Source organism: Grampus griseus (genome assembly GCF_964374135.1).
Source record: "Grampus griseus genome assembly, chromosome: X".
NCBI lineage: Eukaryota > Metazoa > Chordata > Mammalia > Artiodactyla > Delphinidae > Grampus > Grampus griseus.
Window position 1 is genome coordinate 73914528 of NC_138999.1, and position 27991 is coordinate 73942518.

The following is a 27991-nucleotide window of genomic DNA, read 5'->3' on the forward strand; positions in this document are numbered from 1 at the left end:
ATAAAAGGGGAAATCGACAGTAACACATTCATAGTAGGGGACTTAAACACACCACTTTCACCCATGGACAGATCATCCAAAATGAAAATAAATAAGGAAAAACAAGCTTTAAATGATACATTAAACAAGATGGACTTAATTGATATTTATAGGACACTCCATCCAAAAACAACAGAATACACATTTTTCTCAAGTGCTCATGGAACATTCTCCAGGATAGATCATATCTTGGGTCACAAATCAAGCCTTGGTAAATTTAAGAAAATTGAAATTGTATCAAGTATCTTTTCTGACCACAACGCCATGAGACTAGATATCAATTACAGGAAAAGATATGTAAAAAATACAAACACATGGAGGTTAAACAATACACTACTTAATAATGAAATGATCACTGAAGAAATCAAAGAGGAAATCAAAAAATACCTAGAAACAAATGACAATGGAGACACAACAACCCAAAACCTGTGGGATGCAGCAAAAGCAGTTCTAGGGGGGAAGTTTATAGCAATACAAGCCCACCTTAAGAAGCAGGAAACATCTAGAATAAACAACCTAACCTTGCACCTCAAGCAATTAGAGAAAGAAAAACAAAAAAAACCCAAAGCTAGCAGAAGGAAAGAAATCATAAAAATCAGATCAGAAATAAATGAAAAAGAAATGAAGGAAACAATAGCAAAGATCAATAAAACTAAAAGCTGGTTCTTTGAGAAGATAAACAAAATAGATAAACCACTAGCCAGACTCATCAAGAAAAAAAGGGAGAAGACTCAAATCAATAGAATTAGAAATGAAAAAGGAGAGGTAAAAACTGACACTGCAGAAATAAAAAAGATCATGAGAGATTACTACAAGCAACTCTATGCCAATAAAATGGACAATCTGGAAGAAATGGACAAATTCTTAGAAATGCACAACCTGCCAAGACTGAATCAGGAAGAAATAGAAAATATGAGTAGACAAATCACAAGCAGTGAAATTGAAACTGTGATTAAAAATCTTCCAACAAACAAAAGCCCAGGACCAGATGGCTTCACAGGCGAATTCTATCAAACATTTAGAGAAGAGCTAACACCTATCCTTCTCAAACTCTTCCAAAATATAGCAGAGGGAGGAACACTCCCAAACTCCTTCTATGAGGTCACCATCACCTTGATACCAAAACCAGGCAAGGATGTCACAAAGAAAGAAAACTACAGGCCAATATCACTGATGAACATAGATGCAAAAATCCTGAACAAAATACTAGCAAACAGAATCCAACAGCACATTAAAAGGATCATACACCATGATCAAGTGGGGTTTATTCCAGGAATGCAAGGATTCTTCAATATATACAAATCTATCAATGTGATAAACCATATTAAAAAATTGAAGGAGAAAAACCATATGATCATCTCAATAGATGCAGAGAAAGCTTTTGACAAAATTCAACACCCATTTATGATAAAAACCCTGCAGAAAGTAGGTATAGAGGGAACTTTCCTCAACATAATAAAGGCCATATATGACAAGCCCACAGCAAACATCATCCTCAATGGTGAAAAACTGAAAGCATTTCCACTAAGATCAGGAACAAGACAAGGGTGCCCACTCTCACCACTCTTATTCAACATAGTTTTGGAAGTTTTAGCCACAGCAATCAGAGAAGAAAAGAAAATAAAAGGAATCCAAATCAGAAAAGAAGAAGTAAAGCTGTCACTGTTTGCAGATGACATGATCCTATACATAGAGAATCCTAAAGATGCTACCAGAAAACTACTAGAGCTAATCAATGAATTTGGTAAAGTTGCAGGATACAAAATTAATGCACAGAAATCTCTGGCATTCCTACATAGTAATGATGAAAAATCTGAAAGTGAAATCAAGAAAACACTCTCATTTAACATTGCAACAAAAAGAATAAATAGATAGGAATAAAGCTACCTAAGGAGACAAAAGACCTGTAATCAGAAAATTATAAGACACTGATGAAAGAAATTAAAGATGATACAAATAGATGGAGAGATATACCATGTTCTTGGATTGGAAGAATCAACATTGTGAAAATGACTCTACTACCCAAAGCAATCTATAGATTCAATGCAATCCCTATCAAACTACCACTGGCATTTTTCACAGAACTAGAACAAAAACTTTTGCAAATTGTATAGAAACACAAAAGACCCTGAAGAGCCAAAGCAATCTTGAGAACGCAAAAAGGAACTGGAGGAATCAGGCTCCCTGACTTCAGACTATACTACAAAGCTACAGTTATCAAGACAGTATGGTACTGGCACAAAAACAGAAATATAGATCAATGGAACAGCATAGAAAGCCCAGAGATAAACCCACGCACATATGGACACCTTATCTTTGATAAAGGTGGCAGGAATGTACAGTGGAGAAAGGACAGCCTCTTCAATAAGTGGTGCTGGGAAAACTGGACAGGTACATGTAAAAGTATGAGATTAGATCACTCCCTAACACCATCCACAAAAATAAGCTCAAAATGGATTAAAGACCTAAATGTAAGGCCAGAAACTATCAAACTCTTAGAGGAAAACATAGGCAGAACACTCCATGACATAAATCACAGCAAGATCCTTTCTGACCCACCTCCTAGAATAATGGAAATAAAAACAAAAATAAACAAATGGGACCTAATGAAACTTCAAAGCTTTTGCACAGCAAAGGAAACCGTAAACAAGACCAAAAGACAACCCTCAGAATGCGAGAAAATATTTGCAAATGAAGCAACTGACAAAGGATTAATCTCCAAAATTTACAAGCAGCTCATGCATCTCAATAACAAAAAAGCAAACAACCCAATCCAAAAATGGGCAGAAAACCTAAATAGACATTTCTCCAAAGAAGATATACAGACTGCCAACAAACACATGAAAGAATGCTCAACATCATTAATCATTAGAGAAATGCAAATCAAAACTACAATGAGATATCATCTCACACTAGTCAGAATGGCCATCATCAAAAAATCTAGAAACAATAAATGCTGGAGAGGGTGTGGAGAAAAGGGAACCCTCTTGCACTGCTGGTGGGAATGTGAATTGGTTCAGCCACTATGGAGAACAGTATGGAGGTTCCTTAAAAAAACTACAAATAGAACTACCATATGACCCAGCAATCCCACTACTGGGCATATACCCTGAGAAAACCGAAATTCAAAAAGAGTCATGTACCAAAATGTTCATTGCAGCTCTATTTACATTAGCCCAGAGATGGAAACAACCTAAGTGCCCATCATCGGGTGAATGGATAAAGAAGATGTGGCACATATATACAATGGAATATTACTCAGCCATAAAAAGAAACGAAATTGAGCTATTTGTAATGAGGTGGATAGACCTAGAGTCTGTCATACAGAGTGAAGTAAGTCAGAAAGAAAAAGACAAATAGCATATGCTAACACATATATATGGAATTTAAGGGAAAAAAATGTCATGAAGAACCTAGGGGTAAGGCAGGAATAAAGATGCAGACCTCCTAGAGAACAGTCTTGAGGTTATGGGGAGGGGGAAGGGTGAGCTGTGACAGGGCGAGAGAGAGTCATAGACATATACACACTAACAAACGTAGTAAGGTAGATAGCTAGTTGGAAGCAGCCGCATGGCACAGGGATATTGGCTTGGTGCTTTGTGACAGCCTGGAGGGGTGGGATAGGGAGTGTGGGAGGGAGGGAGACACAAGAGGGAAGACATATGGGAACATATGTTTATGTATGACTGATTCACTTTGTTATAAAGCAGAAACTAACACACCATTGTAAGGCAATTATACCCCAATAAAGATGTTAAAAAAAAAAAAGAGTGTTGCATGTTTTCAATAAACACACCAAACCTCAACATGATCAAGGGAATGATTTCTGGTCCATTAAGCCAATCTATCAATTCAACTAATTTGCCTATCTTTGAGCTTCTATGCATGTTAACTGAATGGCTTAAAGCAGAAACTGAACAATTAGCTACTTATTTCTTCCCTGTTTGATTGGAAAAACTTTGTTTTTATAAGTATGACCAAGTACTCCTCGGCCTTTATATATGCTGATGGAGAATCTAGTGTTTCCTTGTCTGAAACTTGTCTAATTGGAAATTGGCCAAGTCTCCCACTTTTGGATTAGAAATTGACTTTGTCCACAAGACAACTTGAAAGTGTCCAGCAGAGGGGATTGATTCCCAGAAGTGGGATAAGAGCAGATGAATGGGTAAAAAGGTTAAAAAACCAAAGCAAACAAACAAATAAAAACCTCCCAGAGATTCTAGCAGTTTGCTTAAATAAATTTTAAATCCTCAGGGAGAACACCACTTTGCCTTGAAAATATTTCCCTAAAAAGTCTACAACTCTAAAAACTGATTTTGTAAATGTGATACTTGAAAGCAATAGTATAAACTAAGTAAATACTCTATTTTATAAATAAAAACATTCAACCTCTTTGACCCAGAAATCACACTCTAGGGAATTGATTGAGTCTAAGGAAATATTCAAATGAATGTTTTTATTACAGTAAATTTATAATAGTGACAAATTTGAAACAAACGTATAATCCAATGTTTAATAAATTATAGTACATTAACTCAGTAGACTGCTATGTAGCCATTACACTTTGTAAATCTGATACCTGAAGCAACATGGCAGAGATGTTTATAATGTATAAATGAGTATTTATATGAACAAAGCCTAGGAGGGAACTCAAAGAAGTGAAAAAATTTACAATGTTGAATGTTAGGAATATGAGCACCTTGATTTCTTTCTACTTTTTTCTTAAGCCAGTAAGTGCACATATTTTACAGAATGCCCAAGATCCCCAGGCCTAAATCTCTCTACAAAACAGGGTCAATGTTTTGGCAATCAGATGGGATAGAGTCAGCCATGTGGAGATGCTAATGTCACAATTCCATCATGGGAATAAGAACAGAACCACTGATCTCTGAATTAATGAAATACATCAAGTGAATAGATGGGGCTGCCCACACAACCATTTTGTTTTCTAAAGCAAGACTGTGTGCTACTGCAGTGATTGGAATTCAACCCCTACCCCTCTGTTTAAAGTATTCTTCTTAAAAAGATGCCCTGGAAATAATTTTGTGGCTGTTTCCTATATGCTTTTAAGCAATGGTTCTGCCCCACAGTATGCTAAGTGCCAGATGAAATAGCTATGCCACTGTAGATTATTATGATGATATAGTATAGTAGTCTGCATTTATGCATACTTTACTTCACTCTCTAGCATGGATGATCAAAGTAAAGCACAATTTCAAATTAAGAGCTGTGGTTTTATGTTTTATCCCTCTTATTTTGTATAAAAGCCTGCTGTGTATGAAGAGATTAACTTTTTGAGGGCTGGATCTGAAAACAAAATAACTGATCATTTTGCATCTTACCACATATTTTTGCATGTCATCATGCTCTTATGAATGTGTTCTTTTTGAGTGAATAGCAACTGCTTTTCATTAAGATATAGCACACATATGTTAGAGGGTTGGAAGGAGAGGCAGTAGTGTTCAGTTAAAGGCCTTCAAAATATAAATGCTTTCAAAAGTTATTCATTATGCTTCCAGATTTTTTAGACTACCTGTAAGGCAAGTGAGCCTATATTATTAGTGAAAGCTGTTTAGTTTTCCCAGAGTCAGCTTAAATCCAAGGCTATTGAAAGTTTTTGAAACCATCATAAAAAATGAGTCACTTATGTTTAATAATAATTTTCTATATAGTAATATTAATAATTACAACCCTAAAAAGGGAGTTTAAAAATCCTTCTCATGGAAAGTTGTTAACTTGCAATCTGTTTATATGAATGTTTTTCAGGTGGAAGTGACTCTTCCTGGGATAAGGATAAGATGCAGTCTCCTCTTGCTGCTCCTGGACCCCAACATGGAATTGCTCATGCAGCCCTGGCTGGCCAGTCAGGCCTTGGAGGAGCTCCTACCCTCAATCCACTGCAGCAGAACCAGCTGCTGGCCAATAGTATGTATACTGTACTTACCAAATTTGGTGTGTAAGAAAAATACCACCCAAGACCCACTGAACAACTTGCAATACCAGGGATGGTTTATTTCTCTTCGATAAGGTTTTAACAATTTGAAGTTAGGAAGGTAGATAAAGAGGAATTCATTTGAAAGGGTGAGGTTTTTAGAACAGAGATATATTGAGTGGCCGTATAGCAGAGTAGAGGTACACAGGAGGCTATGTAAGAGAGTAGTTAAGAATTCTGGCTATAGTCACATAAACTTGGGTTTGAATTCCACATCTTTTGAATTCTGTATCACTGTCTGGCTCTGGAGAAGTCAGATAACTTTTCCAAGTCTCAGTTTCCACAACTGAAAAATAGGAATAAAAGTACACCTAGGCATTAAGGTTATTGAGAAGGCTAAAAATAATTAAGGAAAAACTGTTAGCAGTGACTTGCATATAGTAAGTACTTATTACTCAGTAGTCAAACTACAACTGAATTATACAAATTCAGGTTTAGATAATGTCTTTAGGAGCTTCAAAGACTCAGAAATCTTTCTGTAGGAAAACAGGCCTTATATATCTTGCTTAGCTAAAATCTTACTTTCCTTACAGACAGAAAATCTGGGAGAAGAATTCCATTATTCCTTTCTCTGAGACTTTCATCCCCCCACTAGAATTAAGGCAACAGAGGAATTCTGAGATATTTTAACATGATGTCCTAAATCTTAATGAAATTCATCAGTCATTAAGCATATAAAATAAGTTATGGTTTCATCCTTTAAGGAGATTATAATCTAAAGGGTGAAATGTCTCATAAAAAATGTAATGTTAAGCAAAGACAAATAAAATGAATGTCAGAAAAGTTGTAAATATTATAAATCAAAACCAACTGATTAAGATAGACTTATGTCATAAAGAGGGGAAACCTAGAGGACTTCTTGTTTCTGGTCTGACATGTAAAGAGCTTATAAGTTGTCATTCTTGTCCTCACAACAAGAAAAAAGTGGACAGTCTGAAAATCAATAGCTCTTTTAAATCCATCAGAGATTGAGTACACGGGGTACAGTTAACCCCCAAACTGGATAGATTGGCAGATACAGAGAATCACAGATTATAGGGAGCAGAAGCCAGAGCTAGAGCCTGGTAGAAGTATTTAAAGAGTAATTGAGTTATTTCTGAAGATTCAGAGTGAATCTTGCTTGAGAGATAAAGACTCCTGGGGGCCCACACTTAGGGGGTCCCTACAGTTTCATGAGTTTTACCTCCAGAACCCTATGAAGTTCTCAGGATGAAGACTTGAGAAAGTTGTCCTCATGCTTCTAGAAGAGGAGAGAAAAAATAACCATTTCAAAATATGTCCAGAATGTTCTGTCCTCCTTAACAGAGGCCCATCCTCAAAGGAAACTACATTACCAGAGCTTAAACTATTTACTTTCACCACAGCCTGACTTGGGGGAAGGGATACAGTAAACTCCAGTACCCTGTAGACATTGATGCGAGGGAATAGAGATACAAAACTCCAGCCCCTTTAGTTTTTCATGTGGGGAAAGAGAAATACTCAACTCTAGTCCCCTCTAGTCTTCCTGTCTCACCTAAGAGGGCAAAAAGGCAGAAAAGAACTTGCGAAAGTCACAGCCCAAGGCCACAGTCTCACTAGGAGACTGAGACTTGATCACAGGATTATAGACCATTTCTTCTCTCTACACATTAGGGCTCTGCCTAATAACAGGATGTTACAACTGAAAGAACAGAATGCCTCAGAAAGCCTCTAGGTAAAAACAAAGACAACAGGGAAGATAGGAAAATATAGCTGCTAATATGACAACTACAGCAAACAGTAAACAGTCTAACTCCTTGCCAATAAACATAAAATTTCCCAATAAAGGTCTGTTTATGTCACTTCCCTTTACCCAATACACAATTTCTGGCTTTAAACAAGAAAATTGCAAGGCATGTAAAAGGCAAAAAACACAGTATGAAGAGAGAAAGCAAGTGACAGTACCAGAATTACATATAGCAGATATTTTAGAATTATCAGACTAGGAATTTTAAATAACTATGATTAATATACTAAGAGAATGGGAAAAGTGGAAAACAAAAGTATTCATGGAAATTTTAAGCAGAGAAAGGGAAAATCTAAGCATCAAAAGGAAATACTGAAAATCAAAAATACTCCAATAAAATGAAAAATGCCTAAGATGGGCTCATCAGGGTCAAGGCAAGGATTAGGAAACTTGGAGATATGTCAAAAGAAACTTCCCAAACTGAAAAAACAAAGCAAAAATGAATGAAAAAAAAAAAAAACAGAACAACATATCCAAGAACTGTGTGGCAATTACAAAAGGTGTAGCACACATGTAATGGAAATACTAGAAGGACAAGATTGAGGGAAAGGAAGAGAAGAAATATTTGAAGTAACAATGGCCGAAAATTTTCCCAGATTAATGAGAGATTCCAAACTACAGACCCAGAAAGCTTACAAAACACTAAGAAAGATACATATTAACAAATCTACTGCTATGCATATTATAGTCAAAATGGAAAATCAAAAAGAAAAAATCTTGAAGGAAGACAGAGAGAAAAAAAAAAACTCCTTACACGTACAGGAACAAAGAGAAGAATTACTTTAGACTTACTTTCAGAAACCAGGCATTGAAGAATAGAGTGGTGTGAAATTGTTGGTGATGAAAGAACACATTCCACCAACCTAGAATTTTGTATCCAGTGAAATTTTCCTTTAAAAGTGAGAAAATAAAGACTTCCTCAGATGAACAAAAGTTAAAGGAATTTGTTACCATACCACCAGATCTACCCTGTAAAAAATGTTAAAAGAAAGTCTTCAGAGAGAAGGAAAATGGTATAGGTCAGAAAGTTGGATCTACAGAAAGAAAGGATGAGAGTTAGAGAAGGAATAAATTAAGGTAAATTATGTGTGTGTGTGTGTGTGTGTGTGTGTGTGTGTATGTGTATATATATATATATATATATATATATATATATATATATATATATATATATATATATTCTTAATCGAACAAATAAACTGTTCCAAATAACAATAACAATGATATATTGGGTGATTATACTTTATGGATAAGTGAATAAGTGATATAAATGACAGTGATATTATAAAGGACAGGAGGGAGGAATTGGAAATACTCTGCTATAAGGTAACTTCACCACCCATGAAATGGCTTAGTGTCATTTGAAAGCAGATTTAAATAAGTTGTAAAATGTATATTACAAACTCCAGGGAAATCACTTATTTTTTTTTTAAATAAGTATAATTAACATGATAAAAGAGGAGAGAAAAATGAGTCATATAAAATGGTCAGTTAACACCAGAGAAAACAACAAAAGAGTGGAAGACAAGACTTAAAAAAAAGAAAAAACAAGGACATGAATAGAAAACAGTAACAAATATGATAGCTACCTATCCAACTATCATAATCACTTTAAATATGATTGGTCTAAATACACCAATTAAAGACATAGACTGGCCTATGAATATTAGTGACCTGGGTTATTGATGATTTTGCTTGTACTCAAAATACTTCTTGTGTAATCAGGTATCAAGTAAAAGAAAAGCAAAAAAAAGCAAAAGCAGCAACAGCAAAAAGTAAAAATAATGGAGACACAGTAGATAAGAAAACTCAGGAGCCAGCCATGCTGAGAACCACCCTCCCACGAGTGGGCTGGCACAATCCCTGGGACTGCCTGAGCAGTGCAGCCAGCCCAGCCCTACACACCAGTGAGCTTGAAGCCATTGCATAAGGAAAGGCCTGGCAGCCAAATGGGCTGGTGACTAACCTCACCTACCAGTGTGCCCATAGTAGTTGAACCCATCACAACAGAAGGGCTCATGCAGCCCACACAGAAGTCACTCCTAGAGCACATAGCTCTGCCAACCAGAAGGTTTATGCTGCTGTGCCCCATAGGACGTCTCCTATAAAAGACCAATTTTCCAAAATCAGGAAATGTAACCAACCTACTTAATACATAGAAATATACATAGAAAATTAGGCAAAGTGAGGAGACAGAGGAATGTGTTCCAAACAGAGAAACAAGACAAAACCACAGAAGAAGAACATAGCAAAGTGGAAACAAGCAATCTACCCAATAAAGAGTTCAACTTAATAATCATAAAGATGCTCAATGAAGTCAGGAGAAGAATAGATGATCACAGTGAGAAGCTTTACAAATAGTTAGAAAATATAAAGAAGAACTAAACAGAAATGAAGAATACAATAACCTAAATAAAAAAATGCACTAGAAGGGATCAATAGTAGATTAGATGATACAGAGGAATGCATTGGCAAAATGGAAGACAGAGTAGTGGAAATCACTCAAGCTGAACAGAAAAAAGGAAAATAATTTTAAAAAATGAGAACAGTTTAGAAGACATCTGGGACAACATCAAGCATTCTAACATCAGCATGCTGGGGGGGGGCAGGAGGAAAAGAGAGGGCAGAGAATTTATTTGAATAAATAATAGCTGAAAACTTCCCTACCCTGGGAAAGGAAATGGACATCCAGGTCGAGGAAGCACAGATAGTTCCAGACAAGGTGAAACCAAACAGATCCACACCAAGACAAATTATAATTAAAATGACAAAAAAATAAAGAGAAAATCTTAAAAACAGTAATATGCAAGCAGCTGGTTAACTTGAAGGGAACTTCCATAAAACAATCAGACCCTTATCAGCAGAAACTTTGCAGGCCAGAAATGACTGGCATGATGAAAGTGATTAATGGCAAAACCCTACAACCAAGAATAAACAATCTGGTAAGGCTGTCGTTCATATTTGAAGGAGAGATAGTTTTACAGACAAGCAAAAACTAAAGAGTTCAGCACCACTAAAACTGCTTTGCAAGAAATGTTAAAAGAACTCCTTTAAGTGGAAAAGACCACAAATAGAAATATAAAAATTATGAAAGGAAATGTCTCATTGGTAAAGGCAAACATACAGGAAAGGTAGTAGATCAACCACTTAAAAGCCGGTAGTAAGGTTAAAAGATAAAAGTAGTAAAATCATCTATATCCACAATAAGTAGTTAAGTGATATACAAAACAAAAAAAAAAGTAAAATATGACATCAAAAACATTACCTGTGAAGGATGGAGAATAAAATGCAGGGTTGTTAGAATCTGTTTGAACTTAAGAGATCATCCACTTAATATATGAACCACATGGTAAAGACAAACCAAAAACCTATAATAGATACACACACAAAAGGAGAAAGTGTTCAAATATAACATTAAAGATAGTCATCAAATCACAAGGGAAGAGAGCAAAAGGTAAGAAAGGAACAAAAGAGAACGTCAAAAACAATCAGAAAACAAAATGACAGTAAGTACATATCTATCAATAATTACTTTAAATGTAAATGGACTAAATATTCCAACCAAGAGAAACAGGTTTGGTTATATTGATTAAAAAACAAGACTCATACATATGCTGCTTATAAGAGACTCACTTCAGATCTAAAGACACATACAGACTGAAACTGAGAGAATGGGGAAAGGTACTTCATGCAGATGGAAATGAAGAAAGCTGGGATAGCAATACTTATATCAGACAACACAGACTTTAAAACAAAGACTGTAGCAAGAGAAAGAAGGGCATTACATAATTATAAAAGGATCAATCCAACAAGTAGATATAACAATTATAAATATATGTGAACTCAATATAAGAGCACCCAAATACATAGCAAATACTATCAAACATAAAGGGAGAAATTGACAGTAACAAAATAATAGTAAGTGACATTTACACCCCATTTACATCAGTGGATCTATCACTCAGACAAAAATCAATAAGGAAACATTGGCCTTAAATGACACATTAGATCAGATGGAATTAAAAGATACATACATAGAACATGCCATCCAAAACCTGCAGAATAACGTTCTTTTCAAGTGCACATGGAACAGTTTCCAGGATAGATCACATGCTGGGCCACAAACAAGTCCCAATAAATTTAGCAAGGTTGAAATCATATCAAGCATCTTTTCCCACCACAACGCTATGAGACTAGAAATCAGCCATAATGAAATGAACTGCAAGAACACAAAAATGTGGAGGCTACACAATATGCTACTGAACAATCAATGTGTCACTAAGAAATTCAAAGAGGAAATTAAAAATACCTGGAGACAAATGGAAATGGAAAAAAAATCAAAATCTATGGAAAACAAAAGCAATTCTAAGAGGGTTGTTTATAGTGATATAAGTCCATTCCTGGAAAGAAGAAAAATCTTAAACAACTTAACCTTACACATAAAGGAACTAGAAAAAAAACCCAAAGTTAGTAGAAAGAAAGAAATAATAAAGATCAGAGCAGAAGTAAATGATATAGAGACAAAAATAGTAAAGATCAAGGAAACTAAGAGTTGGTTCTGTTAAAAGGTAAACAACATTGTTAAATCTTTAGGCAGACCCATGAAGAAAAAAAGAGAGAAGACCCAACTAAATAAAATCAACAATGAAAAAGGAGAATTTAAACCAATATCACAGAAATACAAAGGATCCTAAGAGCTTACCTCAAACAATTACATGTCAATAAAATGGACAGCCTAGAAGAAATGGAAAAATTTCTAGAAATGTACAATCCCCCAGGATTGACTCTGAAAGAAATAGAAAATATGACCAGTAAGGAAATCAAATTAATAATAGAAAAACTCCCAACAAATAGAAGTCCAGTACCAGATGGCTTCACAGGTGAATTCTACCATACATTTAAAGAAGAGTGAATGCCTATCATTCTCAAACTATTCCAAAATATTGAAAAGGAAGGAATGCTTCCGAACTAATTCCATGAAGCCAATGTCACACTTATACCAAAATCAGACAAAGACACCACAAAAAATAAAATTAGAGGCCAATATCACTGTTGAACATAGATGCAAAAATTCTCAACAAAATATTAGCAAACTGAATCAGCAATTGATTAAAAAGATCATATACCACGATCAAGTGGAATTTATTACAGGGATACAAGGATGGCTCAATATCTGAAACTCAGTCAACATAATACACCACATTAGCAAGACAAAAGATAAAAATCATCTCAATAGATGCAGAAAAAGCTTTTGATAAAATCCAACATCCATTTATGATTAAAAACTCTTAATAATATTGGTATAGAGGGAAGATATCTCAACATAATGAAGGCCATATATTACAAACCTACATCCAACAGAGTACACAATGGTGAAAAGCTCATAACACTTCATCTAAGGTCAGGAACAAGACAAAGATACCCACTCTTGCCACTTTTATTCAAGATCGTTCTAGTTACAGCAATCAGATAAGAAAAAATAAATAAAAGGAACCCAGATTGGAAGGGAAGTAAAAACTCACTGTTTGTAAATGATGTGATACTATATAGAGAACACTCTAAAGATACCACCCAAAACTATTAGAGCTAAAAAACAAATTCAGTAAATTTGTAGGAAACAAAATTAATATACAGAAATCTATTGCATTTATATACACTAACAATGAACTATCTGAAAGAGAAGTTAAGAAAACAATTTCATTTGCAATTGCATTAAAAAGAATGAAATACCTAGGAATAAGCCAAACCAAGAAGTTAAAAGTTTTGTACTCAGGAAACTGTAAGATATTGATGAAAGAAATTGAAGATGATACAAACAAATAGAAGGAAACGCTATGCTCATGGATTGGAAAAATTAATATTGTTAAAATGACCATACTACCCAAGGCAATCTACAGATTCAATGCAGACTCTATCAAAATACCCATGGCATTTTTCACAGAACTAGAACAAATAATTCTAAAATTTATATGGAAACACAAAAGATCCCAAAACAATCTTGAGAAAGAAAAACAAAGCTGGAGGTGTCATGCTCCCTGATTCCAAGATGTACTTCAAAGCTACAGTAATCCAAACAGTATGGTACTGGCACAAGAACAGACACATAGATTAATGAAACAGAATAGGGAGCCCAGATATGATCCGAGACTCACATGGTCAATAAATCTCTGGCAAAGGAGGCAAAGTTTACAATGGGAAAAAGACAGCCTCTTCAGTAAATGGTGTTGGGAAACTGGACAGTTACATGGAAAAGAATCAAACTGGACTACTTTCTCACACAATATACAAAAATAAACTCAAAACAGATTAAAGACTTAAAAGTAAAACCTGAAACATAAAACTCTTATAAAAACTCATAGGCAGTAAGTTCTTTGACATCAATCTTAGCAATATATTTTTGGATATGTGTCCTCAGGCAAGAGAAACAAAAGCAAAAATAATCAATTGTGACTACCTAAAACTAAAAAACTTCTGCACAGTGAAGGAAACTATTAATAAAAGAAAAGTCTGCCTACTGAATGGGAGAAGATATTTATATAAGATATATCTGATAAGGCATTAATATCCAAAACATACAAAGGACTCATTCAGCTCAACATCAAAAAATCACCTGATTAAAAAATGGGCAGTGGACTTGAATAGACATTTTTCCAAAGAAGACATGCAGGTGGCCAACAGATGCATGAAAGTATGCTCAACATCACTAATCATCAGGGAAATGCAAATCAAAACCAAAATGAGATCTCACCTCATGCCTGTCAAAAAGATAAGAAGTAACAAATATTGGCAAGGATTTGGAGAAAAGGAACCCTCATGCACTGTTGATGGAATGTTAATTGGTGTAGCCACTATGTAAAATGATATGGACATTCCTCAAAAAATTGAAAATAGAACTACCATACCATCCAGCAGTTCCACTCCTGGGTATTTATCTGAGGAAACCAAAAATACTAATTTGAAAGAAAAAATATGTACCTAACTGTTCATAGCAGCATTATTTATAGTAGCCAAGATAATGGAAGCCACCTAAATGTCTACAACTGATGAATGGTTAAAGAAGAGGTGAAATATTACTCAGCACTTGAGATCTTGCCATTTCAAGTGCTGAATATTACTCAGCACTTGAAATCTTGCCATATGCAACAATGTGGATGGACCTGGAGGGTATTATGCTTAGAGAAATGTCAGACAGAGAAAGACAAATACTGTATGTTTTCACTTATATGCAGAATTTAAAAAACAAATCAAATTAACAAATACTACAAAACATATACAGACTCACAGATTCAGAGAACAAACTAGTTGTTACCACAAGGGGCAGGTGTTGGGGGAAGGGCAAAATAGGTAATGGGGATTAAGAGGTACAAACTACAGGTTATAAAACAGATAGATCTTAGGGATGTAATGAACAACACAGGGAATAGAGCCAATATTTTATAATAACTTTGTATGGTGCATAATCTATAAAAGTATCGAATCATCAAGTGTACACCTGAAGCTAATATAACATTGTAAGTCAATTATATTTCAATTTTAAAAAAAGAAATAGCCTAATTAAAAATGGGTCAAAGACCTGAACAGACACCTCATCAAATAAGATATACAGATGACAAATAATCATATGAAAATATACTCAACATCATATGCTATTAGGGAGTTTCAGATTAAAACAAATGAGATACCCCTGCACACCTATTGGAATGGCTAAAATCCAAAACTTCATCAACATTAATTGCTGGTATGGATTTGGAGCAAGAGGAGCTCTCATTCATTGCTGGTGGGAATGCAATATGGGACAGCCATATTGGAAAGCATTTGACAGTTTCTCACAAAACTAAACTGAGTCTCCCTTGTTTATCAAATGAATTGAAAATTTATGTCCACACAAATATCTACATACCAATGTTTATAGCAACCCTATTCATAATTGCTAAAAGTTGGAAGCAAACCACAGTGTCCTTCAATAGCTGAATGAGTAAACAAACTGTGGTATATCCATGCCATGGAAGAATAGTTAGCAATAAAAACAAATGAGTTGTGATGCCTGGAAAAGACTAGTGCATATTTCTAAGAGAAACAAAGCCAGTCTGAAAAAAACAAATACTGTATGAGTCCACTTATATGGCATTCAGGAAAAGGCAAATCTATAGAGACATTAAAAGCCAAGTGTAAGAGGAGGGGTGAATAGATGGAGCAGAGGGGATTTTTAAGGCCAGTTAAACTAACTATTCTGTATTATATTGTAATGGTAGATACATGATACTGTGCATTTGTGAAAATCCTTAGAATTTGCAACGCAAAGAATGAACCCTATTGCACATTATGGACAGTAGTTAATAATAATGTATCAATATTGATTCATCCATTGTAGCAAGTGTACCTCACTAATCCATGATGTTACTTAGAGGGGAAACTGCTGGTGGAGGGGAAGTATATGGAAATTCTCTGTAAATTCTGCTCATTTTTTTTTCTGTAAACCTAAAACTGCTCTAAAATTAAAGTCCATTGATGAAAAAGAGGAGGAGGACTTTTACCATACCCAAATAAATGTGTTAGAGTGGTAGATTCCAGAGAGAGGCATCAACAAAAGTGAAGGCTAAGGTAAGTTAAAATTGCAGAGAGCTACAACTAGTCCAGAGGGGCTAGAGTAGAGCATACACAGAGGGATATAGTGAGATATCAAAGCTAGAAAGGTATGTTCACATGAAACCAAAGAGCTTATATTTTATTCTAGAGACAGTGAGTAGCCACTGAAAGTCTAAAAATTGGAGTGGAAAGGCAAATTAAATGGCATAGGAAAACCAGGAAGACAGGTTACCTTCTAAGCATGGTGGGATTAGTGCCTGACTGTAGAATGCAATATATCACAGAGGAAAACATGACTTGGAAACCAAATGAATGTGATATTTTAGAGGGAAGATTAGAGTATTATTGAAGTTTGTAACCTTAATGGCTGGGAGGAGGTGGTGCCATGCACTTACATAAAAGTTATAGGAGTTGCCAGAATACCAAGATGCATTAGAAAGAGTGCTTATAGTCGTCTGCCTGATGTCCTTGTGGTTGACAGGAAAGAAAAATTCATTTTGGTGATATTTAAAAAGGGTTTGTCTTCATTACCATTCTATTAAAAGTTGCTGTACATTTCTGACATGTGACTAAATGAGCCAGATTGCTGGAGTGTTGTATACTATTGATGGCTCTTAATGTTTCCAGCTTTGGGAAAAGGTTGACTTACATAATTCAGTATTTGCATATGCTTTGCATGTGCAGCTCAACTGGGGTCACTGTTAAACTTGCCTGTAATATAAATATTAGCTTAAATTCCAGGGTACTATAGTCAATTCATGGTTAGTTATTGTAGGTCATGATATGAAATTGTGACTTTTAAGCACTTCATGGTTATTTGAAATGTTTGATGAATTGTATTTTAAAACTGTCAATGAGCTGTTAAATTCTGTTTGTGGTTTGCATTTAGTTTGCATGTCAATTGGACTTTAAGTAGGCATATGACTTGATACTGCCAGATGGTATCTGAATGATGCTGGAAAATTTTGGAGAATGAGGAAAGATTATTATACTGCTAAGGGAAATGTAAACTGAACAAAAGTTTATTTGAGAGGTAAATGGAGGCACTGATGGCTACTTTTCATCTACGGTTTGATCAATTTTCTATTAAAATACTGAGTACATAAAGAAGAATTGGAAGTCTATAATTATCTTGGGTTTGTGGTAAATGAGAAGCTTATATAGAAATCTATGTATGTTATTGATGGTTGCTATTATATGGAGCATAAAGTGAAGGTTCTTAGGGGAAGATAAATAGTGATTAATTTATGTTATGGAATATCCTATCATTATAGCAAAGCTGTATGATGGTTAACGTATAAAATGCATATATATCTAAGTAATTTTGAAAGCTTAACTGAAAATAAACCAATTTAAAACGGGGTGCAGAAATCCATTTTGAATTCAGTGTTTACGTTGTGTTCAGGCTTTAAAGTAATAATCACAGGAAAAAGTTTCACATCTGAAAAGTATGTTTTGATAGATTGCTCCTAAAAAGGATTCAGAGACTGAGTCATAAGTGAAGTGATGGGGAAAAGTTTAAAATACTTTATCAATATTCTTTGGGGATTTGGAGTCATAGGAAGTATAGAATATGTTTCCCTTCTGGGGTTCCATGCAAAATTTGTTTCTAGCTTTTTTATTATCCTTGTGTAATTCTGATAACAGTGCATTTTGTAGCTATCTTTATCAGAAATATTGGTGATGGTTGTATTCTTTATTTACAAGTTTCTTTAATAGAGATAACCACTTTAATGTATGAGACCTGTTATATCCGGAAGTTTGTTTTATTGTGCTGCTTTTGAAATTGTTTTGTTAATGACTTTAATTCAACCATTATTGTTGAACCCAGGAGATGGACTTCAAATCAATTCACAATGTTTCTTCCTTCTAGCCTCCTTTTTGTCCTAAAAATATGTGTGTAAAGTGTTTGTATTACTGTTACTGTTGTTTTGAGGAAAGATATTTAAGGGGCCTGTGAATATATTTCCTATAGATTCATCGTTGTACACTTGCTGTTGTGATATGGGAAGCAAGAAAAAATGAGGGGATGGCAAAGAGGAAAAAGAGATGTTATTAACAGTTGATAATTGTGTGCAAGACAAACACAAACATTGCCCATAGTAGAATGTTAATAGTCTGTAACAATTTAGGAAAATTTTAGGCAAGCATGTTTTAGAACATCTGTTAAAGATTGATAGTTTCTGGGCTCATGTCCAAAAGAAGGCAAGATCAAGATAATAGTTTAAAATACATTATAAAGTGCTATGGTTTACTTATTGTAGTCATGTTAACATCCGTAATGTTAGGCTAACTTTCCTTATCCTCTGCTCAAAGGTATTTCTTCACAAATCCCAACCTTATAAGGGGAAAGTAGACAACTATTTTAATTTGTTACCATTTTCGTGATGACATATCTGTGGCTACCACAATTGTAATGTGGATAGTACTTGAAAGATATTAAGAAATTCAAAATATGTGAGAAATATTTCACATTGCATAAGAAAACAAATGGAATTCTTGATGCTACTCAAAGATATTGGTATTTGTTATTAAACTGGAAAACAGGCTGATATTTTGGTAGGGGAGTTATTCCTTACAGACAAAGGTTCCAAATTAGAGCTATACACATTCATTTTAGAGATTTATAACTAAAAGAGTAGGACATATTCCAAATCTTATTTTCTTCAATAATTCTGAAGCCTAGAGAATCTATATCTTATCATACCAGCGCCACTATTATGTCTCCTAAAGAAAGAGTTAAGCTAGAAACTATCTACACATCAGTACATTATAATGTTTAAAAAGAAAGTTACTTCTTTTTGTTAAACAAAGTGATGTTCAGCTGAAAGATTTTTGTTTGTTTTTATAAGTAAAAAAGTTTGAACCTTGAAACTATTTTGGGAGTGAGAGCATGAACAAGGAATATTGTTAAATAAAAGTCTGTGGATATAGGAATATTTTTAAATTATAAAACAATGTTAAATGCCATAAGTACTAGTAATTTCTCAAAGAGATACTAGGATATATTAAAAATTCATTTAAAAAATTCAACAAGAGTGAAATATAGATTTTTTTTACTATTTTATAGGATCAATTTTGATGTGATTTCCCTTTGTCCAAACAATGTAACTAATGTAATAATTTAACATGTGCTGTCTCTTTTAGGACTGGATCTGCCATTTATGATGATGCCTCATCCCCTACTTCCAGTCAGCTTACCTCCTGCATCAGTTGCCATGGCAATGAATCAGATGAACCATCTCAATACTATTGCCAACATGGCTGCTGCAGCCCAGATTCACAGTCCACTCTCCAGAGCTGGGGCCTCAGTTATAAAGGTAAGAATCATGATTTAGAAGAGGACAAAGGTGTTAATTACATGTAAATGTTGATAAAATAATAGCAATACCACTAGATCTTCAGTAAAAACACACAGCTCATTGACTCAGTTGCCTAGCATAAAGTATTGATGAGTTTGATTTCTGACTAAGCCTGCTAAGGTGTTTTTTGTTTTTTATTTTTGTTATTGTTGTTGTTTGTTTTCATTAAATGACCACAGATATGACCTTTACTTCTAGCTTCCTGTCTTGCATTCATAAGAACAGTGTGTGGCAGGTGTGCCCAGCTAAGGACAGAGTAGAAGAATGTGCAAAATCTATTCCCATTGCTGGTGTGAGACAAAGTAACCACTGCATCTTTTTGGTGTTTGTGATGCGGTTGTGGAGTAGTATATACCATACAAGGCTTATAGTCAGAAAGACCTGAATTTCAATTCTTATTCTGCCAATTAATAGCTGAATGACCTTGGATATGACAATTAACCCTCCTGAACTTGTTTCCACAACTGTAAAATATAGGTGATAGTAATAATCTATACCACTTATTTCATTGGCTGTCTGGAGATAATATGAGTAAAATATAGTTTAAAACTGTGAAACATTAAATAAATACTTATGATAATTTATATCATTATCATCATATTCTAGAATAATTTTTTTCAAAATTTCAGGATAAATGGGTAATGAAACACAAATAATATTTTATAATCCTCCTTATGTCTCCTATTAGTTTGGCACATGGTCTCTCTGCCCTCCAAGTAACACGTGAACTAAGCTCTTTAATATATTTTTCCTTTTGTTGAGGAGATAATATAAGGGTATATAGGATCAAAAGAGTAGCTAATCTGGGCAACCCTTGATTTGTTCCTTTGTTCCTCCATTTATTCAACAAATATTATTCTCTTGATATTTACACATCACAGAGAGAGAAATATAGGATATGAATAGGACATAATTCCTGACTTCCAGGACTCACAAACTAAATTTAAGACAAACAACAAGTACCATTTAACTTACATAAGACTGTGATGGATAGCATAGAGAATAACCAAGTATTACCAGAATTTAGAGGAGGGAGAGATCAAACCTAGATTGAAGAAAGAGGGAGCAGGAATCACAAATGGCATTACAGTTGATGGATTTGAGCTGGGCCTTGAAATATTGATATGATTGTAATAGATGTACATGGGAGTAAAAGAAGTGAAGGCAGGAGAAATGTGAGATTCTAGACATTTTTGTTCCATTTTAAATTAGCTTCCAGTTTGTGGGACTTCTAAAACAATGAATAATGGATAAAGAAGATGTGGCACATATATACAATGGAATATTACTCAGCCATAAAAAGAAATGAAATTGAGTTATTTGTAGTGAGGTGGATGGACCTAGAGTCTGTCATACAGAGTGAAGTAAGTCAGAAAGAGAAAGACAAATACCATATGCTAACACATATATATGGAACCTAAGAAAAAAAATGTCATGAAGAATCTAGGGGTAAGACAGGAATAAAGACACAGACCTACTAGAGAATGGACTTGAGGATATGGGGAGGGGGAAGGGTAAGCTGTGACAAAGTGAGAGAGTCACATGGACATATATACACTACCAAACATAGAATAGATAGCTGGTGGGAAGCAGCTGCATAGCACAGGGAGATCAACAAGGTGCTTTGTGACCACCTAAAGGGGTGGGATAAGGAGGGTGGGAGGGAGGGAGACACAAGAGGGAAGAGATATGGGAACATATGTATATGTATAACTGATTCACTTTGTTGTAAAGCGGAAACTAGCACACCATTGTAAAGCAATTATACTCCAATAAAGATTTAAAAATAAAAGAGAAAATTTAAAACATAACTTTGTAGGAAAGGAAAACTGATAAATTTTTATTAAGCTCCATATGTATTTCCATGGCCAAGAGGCATTGTACTTCCTGTAAAGATTGTGGTCCTCAGTGAACTAGTCTACCCCAGCTAATCAGAGCTCTGTTTGAATACTTGATCAGAACGTAAACCAGGAATTTGAGTTGTCTTTGAGACAAAAAATCACCCATGAACATTATTTAAATGATGGAGTAGGGGCTTCCCTGGTGGCGCAGTGGTTGAGAGTCCACCCGCTGATGCAGGGGACACGGGTTCGTGCCCCAGTCCAGGAAGATCCCACATGACGTGGAGTGGCTGGGCCCTTGAGCCATGGCTGCTAAGCCTGCGCGTCCGGAGCCTGTGCTCCGCAACGGGAGAGGCAACAACAGTGAGAGGCCCGCGTACCGCAAAAAAAAACAAAAAAAAGATGGAATAAGTTTCCTATGATTTTGAAACTGGATGGCTACTATATAAATGTGACCCCACACAAAACAGGGAAACTCTATTATGAAAAAAACCATGATTTACAGTAATGGAATTGTCATGCTTACTTTGAAATGATGAAAAAATACTCTCAATAGAGGCATGATTATGGCTCTTCAGAAGTACCTTTGTTTACTTTCTTAATGACCATTACTCAGAATGAATCAGCTACATTTTGATTGAATGTTTGGGACTTTTGATAGCTTTGTGATGAATTTGGATCAAAGAGGCACTTGGGGACGGAGTTCATGACTAGTATTTGGCTATTGGTGGAGATAACGATTGAAATGGAAAGGATAATTATCTTTTCCTTTAATAATCCAAATATTGTTAATGTATAAAAGCAATATAGCTATATTTTTGTTTATTGCTGATTTGTCTATTTCATATGCAACCTATTTTAAGAGGAAGTCAGAACCTTCACAAACACAATTGGATGCTGTTTTGTAAAAGTTGCCATGGATCACATGGTTATTTAAGTCCTGCAATTATGCAGAAACCATTTTACGCTGAAGAAAATTACATCTACTTTCATATAGTTATTTTGACTAAAGTCAGTTGAAAACAAAATATTTATTTTGCATTCCTTTTGATAAATTTCTCTGCAAATCTATTGAAATAGATTTCCATCAGAGGATGAGAAGGAAATAAAAAAATTTTTTACAGAGTTGATTTCAGTGAATATGTAGTGAGAAGTTTTTAATATAATTGCCAAGTTTTTCTTGTTTATTTTTGAAAAGATGCTATTGTATGATAGTAACATTATTAGTTTTAAAATAATAATTCACAGGAACTAGCATAACAAAAATAATTGAATTAATTGACAAATTAGGTGTTCATATGTTAAAACCTCACCCCTTCTTTTAAGAACTGTTATCAATATGATACTATGTGGTACCCAATTCTATGGACAGAAATTTCACACCTCTGTTGATCTATATTTCAACAGAAATTTGTTTTCAATGTGCTTCTTGGTGAAGCACGTTTTCAAAGTTCAATCTATTAAAATATCACATGCAGTGGGCAAACCTATGAATTGAGAGTTTATCATGTACTACTACTTGTCACATACAGGAACTATTAAAAAAACACATTTTCTCTATTACATTTACAGATTATTTTTATCCTGGTAGTTTGTCATAAAAAAACAGGTATTTAAATTTGTATTACTCATTGTAATTACTCACAAAATATTTGCATTGAAGTCATCAGATCTTTTATATTATATTTACCATTTAGAGGTAAACTGTCCTTCCAAAATTTGAATGATCAGAAAACTTAACATTTAACATTTAGAAATAAATGACATAATTATGGAATTTGATTTTTTCTGACAAATCCACTATGAATTAAGAAAAGCCACAACAGCTTGCTTCACAAAACCCTCTTTGCTGTGTATTACATTGTCTGAGCTTAGGCGGTCAGCTATAACAAAATACCATAAACTAGATGGCTTAAACAAGAGAAATTTCTCACAGTTCTAGAGGCTGGGAAATCCAAGACCAAAGTGCCTATGATTATGTTCCTGGTGAGAGCTCTCTTTCTGGTTTGCAGACAGTCATCTTCTTGCTGTGTCCTCACAAGGTGAAGAGAGAGAGAGGAAGCTAGCTCTACAATGCCTCTTCTTATAAGGGCACTAATCCCAACATGAAGTTTCCCCCCTTATGACCTATTACCTCCCAGAAGCCCCATCTCTAAATACCACCACATACATTTAGGATTAGAGTTTCAACCCATGAATTTTGGGGAGACAAGCTTTCAGTCCATAGCATAGACAATCTAATGTGATTATAGAGTCATCTAGGAAAGCAAGTGATTTAACACACAGCTGCAGAAAAAAAAAAATATATATATATATATATCAGAAACTTGATATACACAGTAAGAGATTATAACACATTACAAAAAAGTCCAAAATATGTGTTTAGTTGTATTAAAATTTACAAACATTCACAAAAAGATCTACCAAACTTATTGATGTGTTTAAATGTTTTCATATCATATCCTGTTTTCATATCATTTTTTTAAATCTCTGGAATTTAAAAAGTGCTGTGATATTGTTTTCAGAATCCTTCTAAACACCTGCTAGTCTCCTTTAGTGTAGTTTGTGTTAAGCTGATGCCTGTGTGTTGTCACTGATGCTCATGAGACTGTAATCACAATTTCCTTCGGAAGCTGGACTTGCAGTATGTGCTTTGAATATATGAGAAATAGAGAATATCAAGTTAGTGAATGACTTGCTCCATAAACCATATTTAATTTCCAACACTTAGCATTTCTTTTTTTATATTTCACATATTTTGACATTTTTATTTTTAAAGGGTTTTATTTTATTCTTTTTCAAAATATGTTCCCATTTGGTTATTAGAGAATATTGAGCAAAGTTCCCTGTGCTATATAGTAGGTAGCTGGTTAACTATTTTAAATATAGCAGTATGTACATGTGTGTCCCAAACTCCCAGTCTATCCCTCACCCCCACCCCATGCTTCCCTGTGACAACCATAAGTTCTTTCTCTAAGACTGTGAGTCTGTTTCTGTTTTGTGTATAAGTTCAGTTGTATCATTTTTTTTAGATTCCGCATATAAGTGATATCATATGATATTTGTCTTCCTCTGTCTGACATACTTCACTTAGTATGATAATCTCCAAGTCCATCCATGTTGCTGCAAATGGCATTATTTCATTCATTTTATGGCTGAGTAATATTCCATTGTATATATGTACCTCATCTTCTTTATCCATTCATCTGTTAATGAACATTTAGGTTGCTTCCATGTCTCGGCTATTGTAAACAGTGCTGCAATGAACATTGTGATGCATGTATACTTTCGAACCAAGGTTTTCTCCAGATATATAAGAGTGGAATTGCTGGATCATATGGTAGTTCTATTTTTAGTTTTTTAAGGAAACTCCACACTGTTCTCCATAGTGGCTGTACCAATTTTCATTCCCATCAACAGTGGAAGAGAATTCCCTTTTCTCTACACCCTGTCCAACATTTATTGTTTGTAAATTTTTGCTGATGGCCATTCTGACTGGTGTCAGTTGATATCTTATTGTAGTTTTGATTTGCATTTCTCTAATAATTGGTGATGTTAAACATCTTTTCATGTGCCTCTTGGCCATCTGTATGTCTTCTTTGGAGAAATGTCTATTTAGGTCTTCTGCCCATTTGTTGATTGGGTTGTTTGTTTTTATAGTATTGAGCCACATGAGCTCTTTGTAAATTTTGGAAACTAATCCTTTGTTGGTTGCATCATTTGCAAATATTTTCTCTCATTCTGTGGTTGTCTTTTTGTTTTGTTTGTGTTTTCCTTTGCTGTGCAAAAGCTATTGAGTTTAATTAGGTTTGTTTATTTTTTGTTTTTATTTTCATTACTGTGGGGGATGGATTGAAAAAGATATTGCTGTGATTTATGTCAGAGAGTGTTCTGCCTATGTTTCCCTCTAAGAGTTTTACAGTGTCACATTTAGGTCTTTAATCCATTTTGAGTTTATTTTTGTGTGTGGTGTTAAAGAGTGTTCTAATTTCATTTTTTTACATGTAGCTGTCCAGTTCTCCCAGCACTATTTATTGAAGAGACTGTTTTTCCTCCATTGTATAGTCTTGCCTCCTTTGTCATAGATTAATTGACGATAGGTGCATGGGTTCATTTCTGGGCTTTCTATGCTGTTCCATTGATCTATATTTCTGTTTTTGTGCCAGTACCATACTCTTTTGATGACTATAGCTTTGTAGTATAGTCTGAGGTCAGGGAGCCTGATTCCTCCACCTCCGTTTTTCTTTCTCAAGATTGCTTTGGTTATTTGGAGTCTTTTGTGTCTCTATATGAATTTCAAGATTTTTTGTTCCAGTTCTGTGAAAAATGCCATTGGTAATTTGATAGGGATTGCATTGAATCTGTAGATTGCCTTGGGTAGTATAGTCATTTTCCCAATATTCATTCTTCCAATCCAAGAACATGGTATATTTTTCCATCTGTTTATGTTGTCTTCGATTTCTTTCATCAGCATCTTATAGTTTTCCAATACAGGTCTTTCTTCTCCTTAGGTAGGTTTATTCCTATGTATTTTATTCTTTTTGATGTGATGGTATATGGGGCTGTTTCTTTAATTTCTCTTTCTGATCTTTTGTTGTTAGTGTATAGAAATGGAACAGATTTCTGTGTATTCATTTTGTATCCTTCCAGTTTACTGAATCCATTGATGAGGTCTAGTAGTTTTCTGGTAGCATTTATAAGATTTTCTATGTATAGTATCAAATGTATAGTATCATGTCATCTGCAAACAGTGACAGTTTTGCTTCTTCTTTTCCAATTTGGATTCCTTTTATTTCGTTTTCTTCTCTGTTTGCCATGGCTAGGACTTCCAGAACTATGTTGAATAAAAGTGGCAAGAGCAGACATCCTTGTCTTGTTGCTGATCTTAGAAGAAATGCTTTCAGCTTTTCACTGTTGAGTATGATGTTAGCTGAAGGTTTGTCACATATAGCCTTTATTATATTGAAGTTTGTTCTTTCTTTGCTCACTTTCTGGAGAGTTTTTATCATAAATGGGTGTTGAAAGCACTTAGCATTTCTGATTAAAGTGCCTGGGAGGACATATTTTAATATTCCTGTGCTTCACTTTTTCTTTCTGCAAACTAGATCTCTCACATCCTTTACACTTCATTTCTATGTTTCAATTTCTTCTGATTGAATCTGCATCAGAAAACTGGTTAGGCTAATCTATAAGTCATGTTAACTCCTAATCATAATTCAGGTTAGCCAATTTGGTATTTGTTAGCAAGTATATTGTTAGCTATTTGAATCAGAAGAAGCCACTGATATCTGGTTTAAAGCCATCCATAATTTTTATTCTCCATTGATTGAGTCCCTATTGTGCATCAGGTGGTTTTTAAGGTTTATAACCTAATGGGAAGAGACAAATAATAAACAGAATTCTTTATTAAAAATTTAAACAGATAAAATGAACTAATATGTACTATTTTGAAAACATGCTTTTGCTGATTTTGTTTTATACTCCATGAGACCAGGATTCCTGTCATAAGAAAAATGGAAACTACGTATAATGATTTAAGTTTTCTTACTTTCTCTGTGCTTAAAAGTTTATTTGTGGATGATTGTCAGTGTGGCATGTTTGTCCTTAATTTTTCAGGTTCTTTAAAAGGACCAATGTAGAATGCATACAACTGTGATTGCATATTTGCATAATATGTGTTTTAATAATGTGACAGTGTACTTGAGTTCATTTGAATGCTCATAAACTCAAATGAATGCAACACTTAGTGTACTTATTCATAATCTTGTTATTTGTCTAGTGTGATAATGTTGAACATTAGAATGAAATAAAAAACCTTCAAATGCCTATAATAGACTTAAAAGTTCAGTGTTTTAGAGTTTATATTTGGTCCAGCATCCAGTGGTGTGTCTGTAAAGCAGCTCTTCATAAACAAAACAAAATAAAAAAGAAAACCTCTGATTTATAACATTTGCCAATTTCTATGGTGTAAATATTCCCACAATGGCTGATTTCAAGTTAACAACAGCTTAACACTTGGCTCACAGAATTACTGTATATTTAACAATTATCTCTAGTTTGAGCAAGACAACACTCTCCTTTGAAAGCATTACATGAAATATGAAATGTTTATCAAATCAAACTTTCTATGCCAATATTCTCCCATATCCATTAAGCAAATCAAACAAAATCTTTTCAAAGAAGTTTACCTATTATCTTTTATTTCTTCAGAAAGGCATAACATGTGAGTCAAAGTTTGAGAAGTCTCTATAAAATGAATGAATAATTAGTTTCTTTGACAATTGATATTATACCAGCTTAACATAGAATAAAGTCAAATTGGAAAGAGCATAATTTCATTTGTGCCTTTTTCTTCTACCACTGTGTAAATATTTCTACCCTAGTGTGAAAAAAGTTAGGTGATTAG

At 34.4% G+C, this 27991-nt stretch overlaps 1 protein-coding gene across 1 annotated transcript in view; it reads left to right on the forward strand.

The window, feature by feature from the left end:
- Window positions 1-27991, forward strand: part of DACH2 (dachshund family transcription factor 2) — a gene marked incomplete at both ends in the record, with an annotated part of 640183 nt that overhangs the window by 458505 nt on the left and 153687 nt on the right. Inside the window, 2 exons of the mRNA XM_082681824.1 lie at window positions 5806-5964; window positions 19530-19702. Coding sequence (XP_082537950.1) covers window positions 5806-5964; window positions 19530-19702 — 332 coding nt within the window. The remainder of the gene's footprint in view (window positions 1-5805; window positions 5965-19529; window positions 19703-27991) is intronic.